The sequence below is a fragment of the Passer domesticus genome, chromosome 14 (assembly GCF_036417665.1).
Source record: "Passer domesticus isolate bPasDom1 chromosome 14, bPasDom1.hap1, whole genome shotgun sequence".
In the NCBI taxonomy this organism is placed as follows: Eukaryota; Metazoa; Chordata; class Aves; order Passeriformes; family Passeridae; genus Passer; species Passer domesticus.
The window spans coordinates 2,447,466-2,463,794 of record NC_087487.1 but is presented as its reverse complement, the minus strand read 5'-3'; the positions used below and the strand labels follow the sequence as shown (position 1 = coordinate 2,463,794).

At 54.3% G+C, this 16,329-nt stretch overlaps 1 protein-coding gene across 1 annotated transcript in view; it reads right to left on the bottom strand.

Moving 5' to 3' along the window:
• Nucleotides 1-16,329, bottom strand: part of NPTN (neuroplastin) — a 25,133-nt gene extending 8,804 nt beyond the window's left edge. The window contains exons 1-5 of the mRNA XM_064389299.1: nt 15,831-16,329; nt 10,883-11,051; nt 7,848-7,942; nt 1,596-1,729; nt 536-809 (exon numbers count right to left, since the gene is read on the bottom strand). Coding sequence (XP_064245369.1) covers nt 536-809; nt 1,596-1,729; nt 7,848-7,942; nt 10,883-11,051; nt 15,831-16,314 — 1,156 coding nt within the window. The 5' untranslated portion in view covers nt 16,315-16,329. The remainder of the gene's footprint in view (nt 1-535; nt 810-1,595; nt 1,730-7,847; nt 7,943-10,882; nt 11,052-15,830) is intronic.

Here is a 16,329-nt window from a genome sequence, read left to right as displayed (position 1 = left end):
CTACTAATTGTATGTACCAAACACAGATGAATGAATGAATTATTGCTACCATCAAACCTGATAATAAGCCCTATTTTTATAAAATCTAATCAGTGGCTACAATAGATACAGGTTCCAGAGCATTCCTTAACTACAGATTCAGCTACACAGCAGAGTAAGAGCCCTCCCCACCTCTGAACCCTGCACACATTTTAGTTTTGAAGCACCTTTGCAGCCCCAGTCCCTTGAAGTGCAATGATTCCTTGGCTGTTCCCTCACAGCCCTGCCCAGTGTCCGGCCACGGCGAGGAGGGAATGCCACCAGGGGTGAGGGTGCTGCCAGCTCTGCCCCCTCGGACAGGAAGGAGATGGGAGCGCTCCACCCCTCAGGCAGCACAGCTTCAGAGACACCCACAGCCCCTCCCAGGCAGCCTCGCAGCCTCTGGGCTCCATGTCCGGAGAGGGCAGAGGAGAAAGGCAGGAGCGTGGAGGGGACAGAGGCTGCTGCTCCTGCTGCAGAGGCCGGCCGGGTCAGCGGCGGCGCGGGGCGCACTTACCGTCGGGAACCTCGTCCGGCCGCTTCCGCTTCTCGTAGATGACGATGATGACCACCAGGATGACGATCTCTGCCAGGATGCCCAGGAAGGGCCACAGCGGGGCCAGGTGGCTGCGCACGCGCAGGATGGTGGTGACCGACACGGAGCCCACCTGGTTGGTGGCGTTGCACTGGTACTCGCCGGGGTCCTCGTTGATCTGCAGGTTTGTGATGCTCAGCTCGGTGTAGTTCTCTTTGTTGGAAATGAAGAACCTGCCCGAGGAGTTGTTGATGTCCTGGCAAAGGGACAGGATGGGAACAGCAACAGCTTGAGGGGATCTGAGGGAGGAGCCCAGGCCTGGTGTTCCTCTCTCCAAACACCACAAAGGGAACTCTGCACTCAGGGCTCTGGTCACTGCCAGCACTCAGCCACTCCTTCAAGCCTCCAGCTCACACTCGGCAGGGAACACTCATCCCATCCTGCTATTTGGCTCCATCCATCCAGTCCATGCAGCAACAGGAAACAGCTGGCTGGAGGGGCTGGAAATTGCCAGCTCCTCTCTGCTATTCCCACTGCTGGTCACATTTTCCTGCTCACTACATCACTGGCTACACGGAACAAACACATCACCCAAGCTCTAACAGGCATCACTGCCACCTCCTCATATTAAGTCTTGTGAGCTCAACCAGTAAAACTTGGAGGAATTTCTAACCCAATGTGGTTTTAAATCAAGTTTCTTAATTCAGTCTTGCAGTTTGTAGCAAATTCCAGAAAATGGCTTTCAGGGTAAGTTCTTAACTTTGCCCAGCAATGCAGTGAGCAGTTTTTTTCATGTATCAGTAATACAAATACCAATTTTATAAATTTATTTTTATATAATTCTATTTTTATGTATTTCTATTGATGTATCAATTTTATATTCACCCATCCATCCTCACTACTGCCAAAAATATCCACCTTCACTCACACTTTGGAGGTACTGCATTTTGGGAAGTCACAAAGCCCCTTCAGCAGCCCCTCCCCAGCCCGGGGTGCTGCTCTGGGGGGCTCTGGCAGGTGGAGCCATCGTGCCCCTCCTTACCTCAAACACCCCGTTGACCTTCTTGCGCCACACCCACTCGGGGTGGGGGAAGCCCACGGACTTGCAGTACATCAGGGCCTCCTGGCCCTCGTTCTTGTTCTCACTCCTCTTGTGCCCAGTGATGTCAGGAGTGGCTACGAGACAGCAGAGCAGCTTGTAAGGACAAACAGGCTTCTTTCACCCAGCTGGCCACAAATCCCTCCTGCCCCCTGGAGCTGGGCTCTACCATGGCGAGGGGATGTCATGGATGAACTCTGGGGGTGTGCTGGGAGCAGCCCTAAACCCTGTGCTCTGTGTGTGTCCCTCAGCCCTAAACCCTGTGCTCTGTGTGTGTCCCTCAGCCCTAAACCCTGTGCTCTGTGTGTGTCCCTGGAGCAGCCCTAAACCCTGTGCTCTGTGTGTGTCCCTGGAGCAGCCCTAAACCCTGTGCTTTGTGTGTGTCCCTCAGCCCTAAACCCTGTGCTCTGTGTGTGTCCTCAGCCCTAAACCCTGTGCTCTGTGTGTGTCCTCAGCCCTAAACCCTGTGCTCTGTGTGTGTCCCTGGAGCAGCCCTAAACCCTGTGCTCTGTGTGTGTCCCTGGGCACAGCCCTAAACCCTGTGCTCTGTGTGTGTCCCTGGGCACAGCCCTAAACCCTGTGCTCTGTGTGTGTCCCTCAGCCCTAAACCCTGTGCTCTGTGTGTGTCCCTGGGCACAGCCCTAAACCCTGTGCTCTGTGTGTGCCCTCAGCCCTAAACCCTGTGCTCTGTGTGTGCCCTCAGCCCTAAACCCTGTGCTCTGTGTGCTTCCCTCAGCACAGCCCTAAACCCTGTGCGCTTCCCTCAGCACAGCCCTAAACCCCAGCTTAGGCTGGCTCAGGGCAGTGCCTGGGCTGACCCCTGGCCCAGCAGATGGCCCTGGGCTGCAGGGCCCACCTTTAAAGCTGCAGCTCCTAATTACAGCACACGTGGCTGGATGTGTGATGGCAGCTTTGAGCTGTTAATCCAGCCCGGGCAGCCCAGCTGCTCCAGGAAACTGGAATTTCCTCCAGGAGCCTCCCTGCTCCACCAGAGAACTCCCTGCACGTGCACACAGAGCCAGCAATTCCAGCTGCAGGCTGAGATCGTGAGGGGAATTTCACAGCTCTGCTCAAAGGGAACAAAAGCTCTCCTGCCAGCAGACAGCAGCTGAGCCTGCTCTTCCCAAAATTACAGCACAAATCTTTGGGAAAATGCCTGGCAAGCTGTCCTGCTTCCTAACTGTGTTATGTCAAAGGGGTTTTGATGCAGGGAGCATCCCATGTCCCAGATCCTTTTAGGGCAGTAACAGCATTATCCAAATGAGATTGGGAACCACAGCAAACCCATGGCTGGAGGAAAGCTGCAGCTCCTGCTGGGGGTGGGCACCTGGACAGGCACACCAGGAGAGGCCCCAGGCACCTCCAAGTGCCCACAGGAATTCCAACAGCATTCCCAACACAGCATTCCCAACACAGCATTTTGTTCCTGGGCTTTGCAGGAGTCCTGACCAGAGGATGAAGCCCAGCCAGATGCCAACTCATTAATTCCAAGATGATGTCAAACCACTACACCATGATAGGTGAGAACAGGCTGAGAACAAACCCAAGGGGTTTATTTAAGAAAACTGACACCCAAAATGCATCTTTCCACATCAGACATCAAAATACCCTGAGAGACACAAAAGCTGAGCTGCATGAAGGCACCAGATCCAACAACCCCCTGGTCTTGTACAGAAAGGAGCTGCCAGAGCTGAAGGGAGCTGGGAGGAGCATTCCCCTCCTGCCAGGGGCAGAACACCTGCAGCAAATGGAGTTCCTGAGCTGGACCAGCTCTTCAGGCAGGAAAGCAATGAGCCCTGGGGCTGGCAGGGCTGTGCTGTCCTTCCAGCCCTGGCCCAGCCTCGCAGAGGAAAAGGACATTTATCCCAAGAGGGGACTGTCACCTGGGGACCTACTGAAAGGTGCCACCACCTCCCTGCTGGGCCTGGCACCTTCCTAAAGCAGGAGCTGGGTGAGCCCCCTGTGGCTTTGCTTCCTGAGGAGGCCAAGGAGGGATCTCCTCCAGCCTAGGGACACGAGAGCCCAGCGGTGACAAGGACACGATCCCAGAGCTGGCCCTGCTGGAATGCCACCAGGGGCTGCCAGCTGGGGACATTCCCATCAGGAAAAGCAGCAGTGGCACTCAGCTGCAGTGCCACCCTGAGCAGGGCTGAGCCTGGAAAAGGGACAGGGACAGCACTCCCAGCTGGCCCAGTTTGTGTCAGGCTGCTGGCAGGGAGGGACAGGGACAGGCAAGGAGAGGGAACACTTTCTGGGACACCTCCACTCCTGCTCCAGGGCACACAGTGACACTGCAGGAAGGAGAGGCCAGCTCCCAGGGGGATGCCAGCTCCCAGGGGGATGCCAGCTCCCAGGGGATGCCAGCAGAGCAGCAGTGCCCAGAATACCCCTGCTCCTCCCTGGCTCTGCTGGGCCAGGGCTATTCCTGGAGCACCAGGGAGCTCTGTGCCGTGCTGGGCTCTGTGCAGTGCTGGGCTTTCAGGGCTCAGGGCCACCACCAGACACCAAGCCAGCATTTTCTGTCCCAAACAGTGCAGGAAACTGTGTCCTGCTGGCCCTCATCCCTGCAGCCCCAGCTTTAGAGGATTTCCCTGGGAAGCTTTTCAAGCCAGGATTGCTCCTTGCTCTGCTCCAGTGCCAGCCAAAGCCCAGGGCTGATTCCTTGGGCTGTAAGTTTTTCTGTTCTGGGTTGGTGTGCAGCTTTTTAATTTTATATCAAGTGTTCCTGGGATCTTTTCACAGGGTGGTGAAGACAAAACAATCCTGTTCTAGCTGGAGACTCAAGGACAATCTCTTCAAACTTCAGGCCCAAAGCTCAAACAACGTGACGAGAGGAGGGTGGGCAAGCAAGCAAGGAGGATGGAACTTCATCACTTGAAGCTGTTAATTGGACAGATAGCTCCTATATGCAAATGGAAGTTATAAAAATGTGAGATCTCGTGACCAAGCTCTGTGTTGCTGCCATCTGGGCACTGCCAGGGTTGGCTTTGAGGGCACTTCAATAAATCCCCATTTTATTCCCCTTAACTCCACCCAGCCTCTGCTCCAGCTCCCCTCAGGGCATCGGGGTGAGGCAGGTTTTGTGGGGAAGGATTTGGATTTCAGCTCCCAGCAGCACAGCCCCCTCCCTGCTCTGTCACTGCTGCATCACTGGCACCAGCAGTGATGGCAAAGGGAGGTTTGGATTCCTGCACATGAAGGAAAAATCCTCAAGGTGGGCTGGAAACACCTCACACAGAGCAAAAGGAAGCAGGGCTAATTTAAATTAACTGCTACCAAAAAAAGGAAAAATTAACAGACATTCAGGCATGCTTGACATGAGAGGAATTCTAAGCAGCATCATTTTGAGAGCTTCAAACCAAAACAAAAAAGAGAAAAGTGGCTCGGGGCAGGGTGAGCACGGGGCTCCAGTGCTCCCAGCAGGCACAGAACTCAGGGTGCTGCAGCTTTCTGAAGGGTTTGGGGGTCACACAGCCAGGAAAATTCATCTCCTCACACACAGGAGGCATTCAGCCCTTCCAAGCTCTTTACCACTGGAAAGGAGAGGGAAATTTAAATGTGTGACACCTCCAAACCATGGCCCAGTTACCTTCAAGTTTCTCATTAACAGAGAAAATTACAGCAAGGGCAGAGCACCTAAAAATATTCCTGCACTGCAAGCTGGGATGTCTGAGGGGTGACCTGAACAGGGCTCTGGAAAGTTCCTTTTTCTGGTTATGACTCCAACCCCTGTCTCCCTCTGGAGCCTGAAGGCACCAGGAGAAGGGGGAATGTGAGAGGATTTTCATGGATCACTCCAGGATGCAGCTGGGCTCAGAGTGTCCCATTTAATTTGCTGAGCCAGCCAGGAATGGAGGAGCAGGCTCTTCCCAGGAATAACTGGGGAGCAGGGAACAGGAAGGTGCAAAGGGAGCAGGAGGGACCCCTTGATGAGGCAAGGGCAGAAGGGAAGGGGAATTCTAAAGGTCCTTCCAGCATCTGTTTCCTCTCCCCTTCTGCCAGGATCCTGGAAGAGCAGGGGCACTGCAGAGCTCACAATTTGGGGTTCTGTCCATCCTCAGGTCTCCAGAGCTCCACACCAGCACTGCAGGGATACCCCAGGGGGGAATGCAGCAATCAAAAATCCCCTTCCAGGGGGCAGGAGGGGTGTCCTGGCCAGGCCTGGCAGCTGCAGCACCCCCACCCCACCAAAACCACCCCAGCCTGCTCCAGTGCCAAGGAAAAGGGGACGAGATCCCTGCTCCAAGGGCCCCTTTCCCTTAACCCACACTTGCTGCATTCCTTAAATCCAGGGTTTCCCTAAATCCAGGGTTTCCCTAAACCCACATTTGCTGGATTCCCTAAATCCAGAGTTTCCCTAAATCCAGTGTTTCCCTAAACCCACGTTTGCTGGATTCCCTAAGTCCAATGTTTTCCTAAACCCAGCATTTCCCAGATTCCCTAAACCCAGTGTTTTCCTAAACCCAGCATTTGCTGGATTTCCTAAATCCAATGTTTCCCTACACCCAGCATTTTCCTGACTCTCTAAACCCAGCATTTGCTGCGTTCCCTAAATTGAGTCTTTCCCTAAATCCAGTGTTTTCCTACACCCGGCATTTGCTGGATTTCCTAAAACCAGCATTTGCTGCATTCCCTAAATCCAGTGTTTCCCCAAATCCAGTGTTTTCCTACACCCAGCGTTTGCTGGATTCCCTACACCCAGCATTCCCCCACACCCAGCGTTTGCTGGGCTCCCTAAATCCAGCATTCCCCTAAAGCCAGCGTTTACTCAGGCTCAGGCTCAGAGCTGGGAGCTGCCCCCCAGCAGTTGAGCAGAGCTGGCTGAGGGAAGGAGCCCTGGAATCAGCTCCCAGGAGAGGCACCCGATGCTGCCATTAAACCCTGGATTCCAGCTGCTCTCACACCTCTGCCCTATGGTTTTTTTGGGAAAAAATCCCAGGATGGTTTGGGTGACGGGACCTAAAGCCCATCCAGTGTGCAGGGCCACTGCCCACAATGCCAGGCTGCCCCAGGGCCGTGCCAGGGCCAGGGGAGGTGGCCCTGCACGCCCCGGGCTGCCCCTGCCACAGCTCTGGGGAAGCTGCTCACGAGCTGGCAGAAAATCCCTATTTTTGGAGCATGAGCACTCTGGCATTCAGCACCCTCCTTCCCCTGTGCATCAGCAGTGAGAGCTGCACCCTCATTACAATCAGCGTAATTACAATTAAATCTGAGTGTAATTGCTTGAGCACGAACAGGAGCCAAGCAGGGAAATCTGGAATTACAGATGTGCATGGCACCAGGGTGGTGCCACTGTCCCCCACATCTGCTCCAAGTGCAACCCCCATTGACATCCCAGCTCCCAGGAGGGGAGTTTGGGTGTCAGTTACCTGTGGGAAGTGAGGAGGATCAGTTCTCCTGGCACTTCAATCTCAGAAATCGACTTTTCCTCCCCCAGAGTGAGCTCCCAGCTCCCTGCCAAGCTCTCCTGGCAGAGCAGCAGCCAAGCCCTGTGACAAACACCCCCCAAGGGCCTCGCAGAGACCATCAGAGCTGGCAGAGACCCTGCTCCACTCCCAGAGCTGCATTTCCCCTCTCCAGGAGTGGTTTGTCACCTAAAGCAGCCAGAGGAGGCAGCAGGAACTTTGCATTTTAATTAGGGTAGCATCAGGAAATTCAGCAATTAGAGCAAAAGGGCAGAATGAAAAAAAAGAATCCCCAAGAAAAGGAAAAGAAGGAAAATGGAACCTCTCCAGCTGTGTACCCTGAACACCCAGCCAAGCCCCTCAGAGGCACAGGGTGGTGGAATTCCCTTTCCCACAGACTGACAGGGGCTGCCAAATTCCACACAAACTCCCAGCCTCAGCCCTGCTGCAGCCCTGTGGGAAATCCCTGACACCTCTGTGGCTCCCCTCCAGCCACACTGGTGGCAAACCTTGCCCATTGTGCAGCTTTTATTCCCAATTGCAGGCTCTAGGAAGACCCAGAGGTGTTTCAGTGCCCCCAAACCCATGGCTGCTCCCACCTCTGAGCTCTTTCCCTGAACGTGTGCCAGGCTTTCCCTGGAAATCACAGCTTTAATCAATGATAACAATGATTATTCCTGATGATGAACCCAGCGTGGTGAGGAGGCCTCTCGTGTGCTGTGGGGCTGCTGAGGGAGGCAGGGAGTGCCAGCCAGGGAGGGGACAGGGGCAGGGACAGTGGCAGCAGTACCTCTGATCTCGATGGTGGCGTTGGCCACGGGCGAGCCGGAGAACACGAACACACACAGGTACTCCCCTGACTCCTCTGCTCGGGCCTTCAGGATCCTGCAGGGACAGCACAGCTGGCTCACACCCACAGCACCGCAATTAACACCCCCTAATTGCACCCCTCACTGCTGGTGCAACCCAGGCACGCCCACCCTCCCCAGCACGCACTGAGGCAGTTCCCTCCCCCAAAATACTCATATTTTATTATTTTATTAATGATTCCCTTTAAAATTATTTTATTATTTTATTTATTATCAATTGTTTTATTATCAATTATTTTATTTATTATAAATTATTTTATTTATTATCTTTCCCTTTTAATTAATTTTTTTAACCAATCAAAAAAGCCCCCGCAGAAGAGCACAACCCCTGCAATAAAATCATTTAATGACACGTGGGAACTGCTCAGACACGTGGAGAAAGCTGCTCACTTCAGTCCAAGCGCTGACAGCACTCACACAGCCAGTTCTCGAGTTATAAATGAATTAATTTCAGCTAAGCAGCTCTGCAGTGGCAGAGCAGTTCAATAGCAGTGCTGCTCTGAAGCTGCCCCGGGCAAGGCCCGGGTGCAGAGGAAGGACAAGGTGGAGCTGTGTGCCTCTCCCGGGCTCTGGCTGCCATCGGTCACCCAGGAGCTGCACACTGACAGCCCGAGGCTCACTCGGGAGCTCCCTGCAGCAGGAGCAGCCACCCCAGCTGATGGAGGGTGAGGAGAGGTGCACTCCACTGCCAGGGCTGGAACAGGCAGGGTTTTTAATTGAAGCAGTTGAATCTCTAAATTTTGGAGCTTTCTGGATGATGGAAGTACACAGCTCTGAACTCCAAGCACCAAAAACATCTGACAGCAAAATTAAGTGACTGAAAAAAGAAGAGCCCAGGAGTTTAAGGGAAATAAAATACAAAAGATGAACCACATATAAACCAAAATATAAACAAATGGGGGAGGGAAACACCCACTGTTAACCACGGCTATGCTGCTGCTGCTTTCCACTGAGAAAACCTGGGATTCCTGGATTTCAAATGGAACCAAAGCAAAACCAAACAGCAGAGAGAGCCTGAACTCCAGCACCAGCAAAGCAGCCCAGGAGTGCTCAGGAATTCAGGATCTACTCTGCAAATGGAAAGCTGGGATTCCTCCGGCTGTCCCTGGGATTGCTGGGAGCCCCCATTCCCTGGGACAAGGGGGCTGTGGTGCTCTCCCACTTCCCTCCTTCCTCCCCCAGCAGTTAACACTGAAGCCAAGCCTAAACCCTCCTTTACAGAGGGATGTGGAAGGAAAAATCCAGCCTGGCTTGGAAGAGCCTCAGCCTGGCCCTTGCTGGGCAATTCCCTGAGCACCCCTCCCATCCAGTGATGGCTCCTTAGGGAAGCAGAGCCCCCAGGGCTGAACACTGCACTGAGGAGGGACAGGAAGGAGTTATGGAAGGACGTGAGACTCAGTTTTAATTGTAAAATTAACCAGTAATTCAAAATGAGCTAAAGGGGAAATGAAAGGACAAATGAGGATCAAACCCAACTTCCAACATGCTGTGGGTGAGAGGCTGCTTTGCTAAGGCCATGAAAAGCTGGAACATGCCCTAATCCTGTGTCAGTGAAGCAGGGGGAGAGGGGCCCCTCTGGAGAGAACACAGCTGGGGGTTAAAGCATCCCCAAAGTGCTCTTCAGCTTGGCTTAACGTGGAACTGGAAGCTGGATTTGCTGTGCATCAAGGGGGAAAATGGATGGAAAGAAAATACAGGGCAAGAAAATCCCAGAGGGAACAGACCCTGAGGGTATCACTGAGGGAGCTGCATGGGATCCCACCAGCTCCAGCCAAGGCCTGGGATCATCCCACAGCAGTGCTGTGAGCAAACAACCCCTCCCACACCTCAGGGACACCATCCCTGCCCTCCCCAGGGCAGCAACACCATCCCTGCCCATTCCCAATCCTCATTCCAGCTGGGATTTTGGGCTCCAGGAGGATGTGCAGCAGGAGATGGGCAGGATAAACCCCACTCACTCCAAGGAAACCAAAATCATGCTGTGTGTCTGCTTTTGTCAGGTGAACCCTGGAGAAGAGCTCTGAACTGACAGAGTTTTCCTGAGCCATCGCTGTGGGAAGGAACACCAGACGTGCCCCTGTCCCCTGGCTTAGGCCAGGCCACCCACACCTCAGGCACACTGTCCTTGTCTATTCCCAATTCTCATTCCAGCTGGGATTTTGGGCTCTGGGAGGATGTGCAGCAACAGCCCCACCTGTGAACCCTGGAGAAGAGCTCTGCACTGACAGAGTCTGACTGAGCCAGCGCTGTGAGAACACCAGGTATGCCTTTGTTCCTGGCTTACCCCACACCTCAGGAACACCATCCCATCCCTCCCCAGGGCAGGAACATCATCCCATCCCTCCCCAGGGCAGGAACACCATCCCTGCCCATTCCCATTTCTCATTCCAGCTGGGATTTTGGGCTCCAGGACGATGTGCAGCAACAGCCCCATCAGTGAAAGCCAGAGAAGAGCTCTGCACTGACAGAGTCTGACTGAGCCAGCACTGTGAGAACACCAGGTATGCCTTTGTTCCTGGCTTACCCCACACCTCAGGAACACCATCCCATCCCTCCCCAGGGCAGGAACACCATCCCTGCCCATTCCCATTTCTCATTCCAGCTGGGATTTTGGGCTCCAGGACGATGTGCAGCAACAGCCCCATCAGTGAAAGCCAGAGAAGAGCTCTGCACTGACAGAGTCTGACTGAGCCAGCGCTGTGAGAACACCAGGTATGCCTTTGTTCCTGGCTTACCCCACACCTCAGGAACACCATCCCATCCCTCCCCAGGGCAGGAACACCATCCCTGCCCATTCCCATTTCCCATTCCAGCTGGGATTTTGGGCTCTGGGAGGATGTGCAGCAACAGCCCCACCAGTGAAGCCCGGAGAAGAGCTCTGCACTGACAGAGTGTGACAGAGCCATGGCTGTGGCAGCAGCAGGGAGCCCTGCTGGGCTGGCCCGCGCAGACCCACCTGTACTCGGTGGTGTTGGAGACTTTCCTGGTGCCCGGGATCTCCTCGCCGTTTTTCACCCAGTAGCTGGCGGCCAGGGGGCTGGGGCTGCTGGTCAGGTTGCACTGCAGCGTGACGGCCACGCCGACCACGTGCAGCACCACGTCCTCGCTGGCGTTGATCCGCGGCTCTGCAAGGCAGGGACAGCGCTCAGAGCGGCCCTGGGGACACTGCCAGCTACTCTACGTGGCACAGGGGGTGGGAGGGGAGGGCACCACACGGGGGATGGCACTGCGGGACACGCGGAGGAAGCACAACCAAACCACAGAGCCCGGAGCTGGCGCAGCGGCGCCCCGGGGCCGCGCTCCTGGGGAGAGACACAAAGGGTTAATGGGAATTCCCACACATCGGGGAACACCAGCCACTCCTGACACCTCTGTGCTTCCCACACCAACTCCTGGGGCCTCAGTTACTCCTCCAAAGCTTCTTGCTGGCTGGCACTTGGTTCTTATCACTCCCTGAAAGGTGGCTGTGCTCAGCTGGGGTTGGTCTCTCTCTCCAGGCAGCACTGACAGAACCACAGGACACAGCCTCAAGCTGCACCAAGGGAAACTGAGGTTGAATATCAGGAAAAAGTTTTTCACAGGAAGGGTGATAAAGTTCTGGAATGGTGGTGCAGTCCCCATCCCTGGGTGTGTTTAACAAAGCCTGGATGTGGCACTGGGTGCCAGGGCTCAGTTGAGGTGTCGGGGCTGGGTTGGACTTGATGATCTTGAAGGTTTCTTCCTGGTGATTCTGTGAATTCTTCTCCTTGAGGTTTCAAACAAACCCAGTTTTTATATAAACAGCAGTCAAATTTAGGCTTCTCAGCAATGTTCTGGCTCTGCCCCTGCCCAAAGGCTGCTGTGGCCCCAGGTGCACCCAGGAATTCCACAGGGCACAACTTCCCTGGTGTGTGGAGCTGGGGAAGGCAGGAGGCTGAGGGGGAGCAGCTGAGAGCAGCACCCAGGACCTGACAGTGAAATGTAAGGACACACAGCAGGCTAAAATCAGAGCTGCAGCTGGTTTGTGTCCACAGTAACCTCGAGCACAAACATTTCTAAAGAACAGAAACAGCCCCGGTGCATGAGCAGAGCCCAGAGTTCTGCACTTTGCTGCCTGCTTTGGGGCTCTTCCACTCCACAGCCTCACCTGGCAACACCAAACTCCCATCCTTTAGGGCAAGGCTTTCAGAAGTGCTCAAATCAGTCACTGTGCTGCTGTTTGAGAAGCACGCTGCCTTCAGCCCCTGCAGGTGCTGCTGCTCTCCAGCACACACAGCTGCCTGAGAAGCAGTCACAGAAGCTGCTTCCCAAACTTGGCAGAGACCTTTCTGCTGCAGGGCTTGTGCCTCACCTCGGGTCTGAAGCATTCTGTGAAAAACTGCCTCCCACAGGATGGCAGAGGTTAAAAATGTCTCAATTCTTGCTGTTAGTCTCCAAAACAAAAGGTTTTTAGGCTGCAGGCCACCCCAGAGGCTGTGTGTGTGTGGAAATGCTGCTGTGTGCCCTGCCTGGGATCAATTCCTGACTGATCCCAGAGGTGCAGCTCCAGCTGCTCCTCCCTCCCTCCCCTCGGGATGCAGCAGGCTGAGGAAGCAGCAAACACCTCCCTGATTTCTGCAAGTCATGCAAGGAGTTTGGATTCTGGAAACTCCGCCTTGTGCTAACACTTTGGGATATGAATTTATGATCCATGGAGCCTCTGGAATGCAGGTTATGAAACACAAGGAGAGAACAGAAAATCCCAATTGTGTCAGAACCATCCCAGCCTTCACACAGGGAAGGAACATCCCTGTATCCCGTGGCACATCCTTAAACTGTGCCCAGGGAGGAAAAATATCCACGCTCTGATAACCTGCAGCACTCCAGTCCTGATATCCTTCTTGGAAATCCAGCTCTTTAAATCATCCTTTAACTGCAGAAACACTGCAATTGCTGTTTGTATTGCCACATTTTTCACTCTGTTTCTGCCTCATTTCTCCCACACTGGGCATTTTATCCTTTCAAGGATTGTTTGGGCCCAGAATTGTTGTGTTATTCTCATATCATGCACCATTCCTGGCCTGCCCCATGTGCTTTTCCACCCCCAAAGAACTCATCTGCATTCCCACAAAAACACTGACAGAGCTCCAGGAATATTTTTGGAGTGTGTCTGAAATAGTAACTCAGTGACTGACCTGCAACCTTTTCAGTTTTAGTTTAGCAGAACTGAAGGCAGCTCTAAGTCTCATTTCCAGCTTCACCTGCATTTATGTTGCTTTGATTTGGTTATTAAAAAAGCAAATTGATGGAGCAGTCTCCTCATTTAATTAGAGGAGACAAACTGCAACTGGAACACTGGGACAGCAGCAGCCAAAGGAGGATGCTCACCTAGAAAATCACTTTTTACACATCACTTCAAGTGCCCATTTTATGTAAGCTCAGCTTTTACAGTTAAAACCCAAGCAAAGCAACTAAAAAAAAAAAACCCAGCAAGTGAAATTGTGGTTCCAAATCCGGAATGAGCTGGAAGGCAGATGGTGGTTCCTGGGTGCCAGATTTTCAGAAGCAAGCTGATCTCTGCAGAGGCCAGGGCAGAGCCAGTGCTCTGTGGGGTTTGGTGTCACAGCAGGGCAGCAGCTGGAATTCCAACTCCACCGAGCCACACAATTCCCACTGCCAAGACAAATGGAATGGAAGGGCTGAGGCCATCTGGGCAGGCTCAGAGAAGGGGCTGCACTTCAGGGACACCTTGGGAACCTCTGCCCTGTTTTCCTCCTCCTCCAGCAGGCTCAGGCAGGTGCTGATGTCCACGGGCTCCTCCTCCCAGCAGGAGCAGCTCGGCTGTCCCAGCACACAGGAGGGCACTCAGGGGTTTGCTCCTTATTTCCCTGAGCAGAGTGATCCCACAGAGCAGTGATCCCACAGAGCAGAGATCCCACAGAGCAGAGTGATCCCACAGAGCAGAGTGATCCCACAGAGCAGTGATCCCACAGAGCAGTGATCCCACAGAGCAGAGTGATCCCACAGAGCAGTGATCCCACAGAGCAGAGTGATCCCACAGAGCAGAGATCCCACAGAGCAGAGTGATCCCACAGAGCAGAGTGATCCCACAGAGCAGAGTGATCCCACAGAGCAGTGATCCCACAGAGCAGAGTGATCCCACAGAGCAGTGATCCCACAGAGCAGAGTGATCCCACAGAGCAGTGATCCCACAGAGCAGAGTGATCCCACAGAGCAGTGATCCCACAGAGCAGAGTGATCCCACAGAGCAGAGTGATCCCACAGAGCAGAGTGATCCCACAGAGCAGAGTGATCCCACAGAGCAGTGATCCCACAGAGCAGTGATCCCACAGAGCAGTGATCCCACACAAGGCACTCAGGAGGCAGCTCCCACTCAGCAGCTGGAAGGAACTGGGAGGGGAGGAGAGGCTGAGCTGCAGTTCCTCGGTGCCAGGGGCCTGAGGGAGGGAAGCCCCTGTGCCCAGCTGTGCTCCCCAGGGCTGGCTCTGCACAGCAGCAGGATTGTGTCCCCCAGAGCTGCTCCGGAGCCCCAGGGCTGTCCCAGGGCAGGGAGGGCAGGGGCTCTCCCCAGCACACAGCACTCCCTAGCAGACAGGTTTCCAGGATCATTCCCAGGATGGCAGAGCTGCTGCTGGGGGCCATGCAGGCATTGCAGTCCTTTGGCAGCCCAAAGGACAGGGGAGGGCGAGGGCTGGGCTGGCAGCTGCAGCTCAGGGACCCGGTGTCACTGCAGCCACCCACAGCACCGGGTCACCAGCCATTCTCCCACGTGCACCAAGGCTGCTTCCATTGCCAGAGGGGAGGTCTCTGATCCAGCAGTGCCCACGGCAGCACCAGGCTTTGGGGATGGCTCTGGGGGGGATTTTTCAAGGTACCCAAATAAAAAATCAAGATACACATACAGAGTTTTGTACCCAGTAGGGCATGAAAGGGTTATTTGTGCACAGAGCACAGGAGCAAGACCACACTCTTGCTCTGCTCTTCTGTCAGCTGAGGGCACTGAGAAATCACCCAAAACAAGTTCTCCTGTAGCTGCACACTGCAGATTTAATGTCCTCCACCTGTAACTCAGCAGCCATTTCCTTAGGCAAATGCAAGTTTTACATCTGGCCCAAAATTCTTCTCTACAGAATCTGACCGTATGAACTCCCAAATCCACCCGGGGTGAAAAGCACAGTGTAGGCAGGAAAGCCTCGCCACAAGCAAGAACAAAAAGCAATTCTGGGCCAAGCACAGCCTCTGCTGCCAGAGCTCTGCTGCTGCCAGGAGCTGCACCCTTGATGGAGCCACTGAGCTCAGGTTTGGGCTCAGCACTGGGCAGGATGCTCCCCCTGCTCCCTCAGGCTGGATTAGGAATGGCTGCACCTCTCAGTGCTGCTGCATCAGAGAGCTCCTTAGGAACATGCTGCTGGCCAGGAAGGAAAAGAAACACAACTTCATGGAAAAATCCAACACGAAAGGTCTCGTGGAACTGAAAGGGAAGGATTTGTCCAGAAGCAGATATGTAACCAAAACCGGGCGAGGAGGCATTCCCAGAAATTCCAAGAGAACAGAAGAAACCAAAACAAAACGGTTAGAGTTGGGAAAATAACATGACAATCAAAGAGAAAGGCACTGGTGGAGAAGCCAGGGAGGCTGGAAACCTCCTACAAAACTAAAGGGAGGAGGGAACAAACACAAATCCGACAGCGGGCTGGTGTCACACGGAAGCTCTACCCCACATCCCGAGGTTCTCCCAGGTGTCCTAAGGAGAAGAGACACGGGTGGCACACAGGGTCAGCACTACAGGTGAGGAGGAGCAGCCCGAGGAGGAGCAGCCCGCGCTTGGCGACGACAGGACAGGGTGGCAGAGGGTGGGGACACGGGGGCGGGGTCACCAGACTGCCTCTAGACACTACAGTGCCACTACTGGGGGCCGGACTCACTCTGCAGGACGCTTATAGTAGCCTGGGCTCGAATCCACGTAATGGAGGGATTTTGCCTCAAGTCATTCCTCCTGGGATCGTTGCTGGCCCTGCACTCGTAAGTCCCAGAGTCTTCCAAGGTAAGGCGGGTTACTCTCAGCACACTCACCCCATTGGCCCCGTAGGCAGTGTTAATGGTGACACGGCGCTTCCGAGCGCCATCCCACAGCTGTTTGAAAGCCTCTGCCCGGTTGACTTCTGCATACCACCACTGGATCTCTGGAGTGGGGTTCCCAACCACATCACAGTACAGTTCAAAGGCGTCCCCCGTGAGTTTAGTTTCTGACATGGGCGACTTGACAAACCCGGCTGCAGGGAGGGGCAGCAGAAACGCAGTGACAGAGCGGCAGAAAACAACAGAGCTCACACACAACACAGCAGCGGGGCAGAAAACACAGTTAGAGACATGGCATCGGCAGTGACACGGCTGGGACACCCAGGGCATCGGCAGTGACACGGC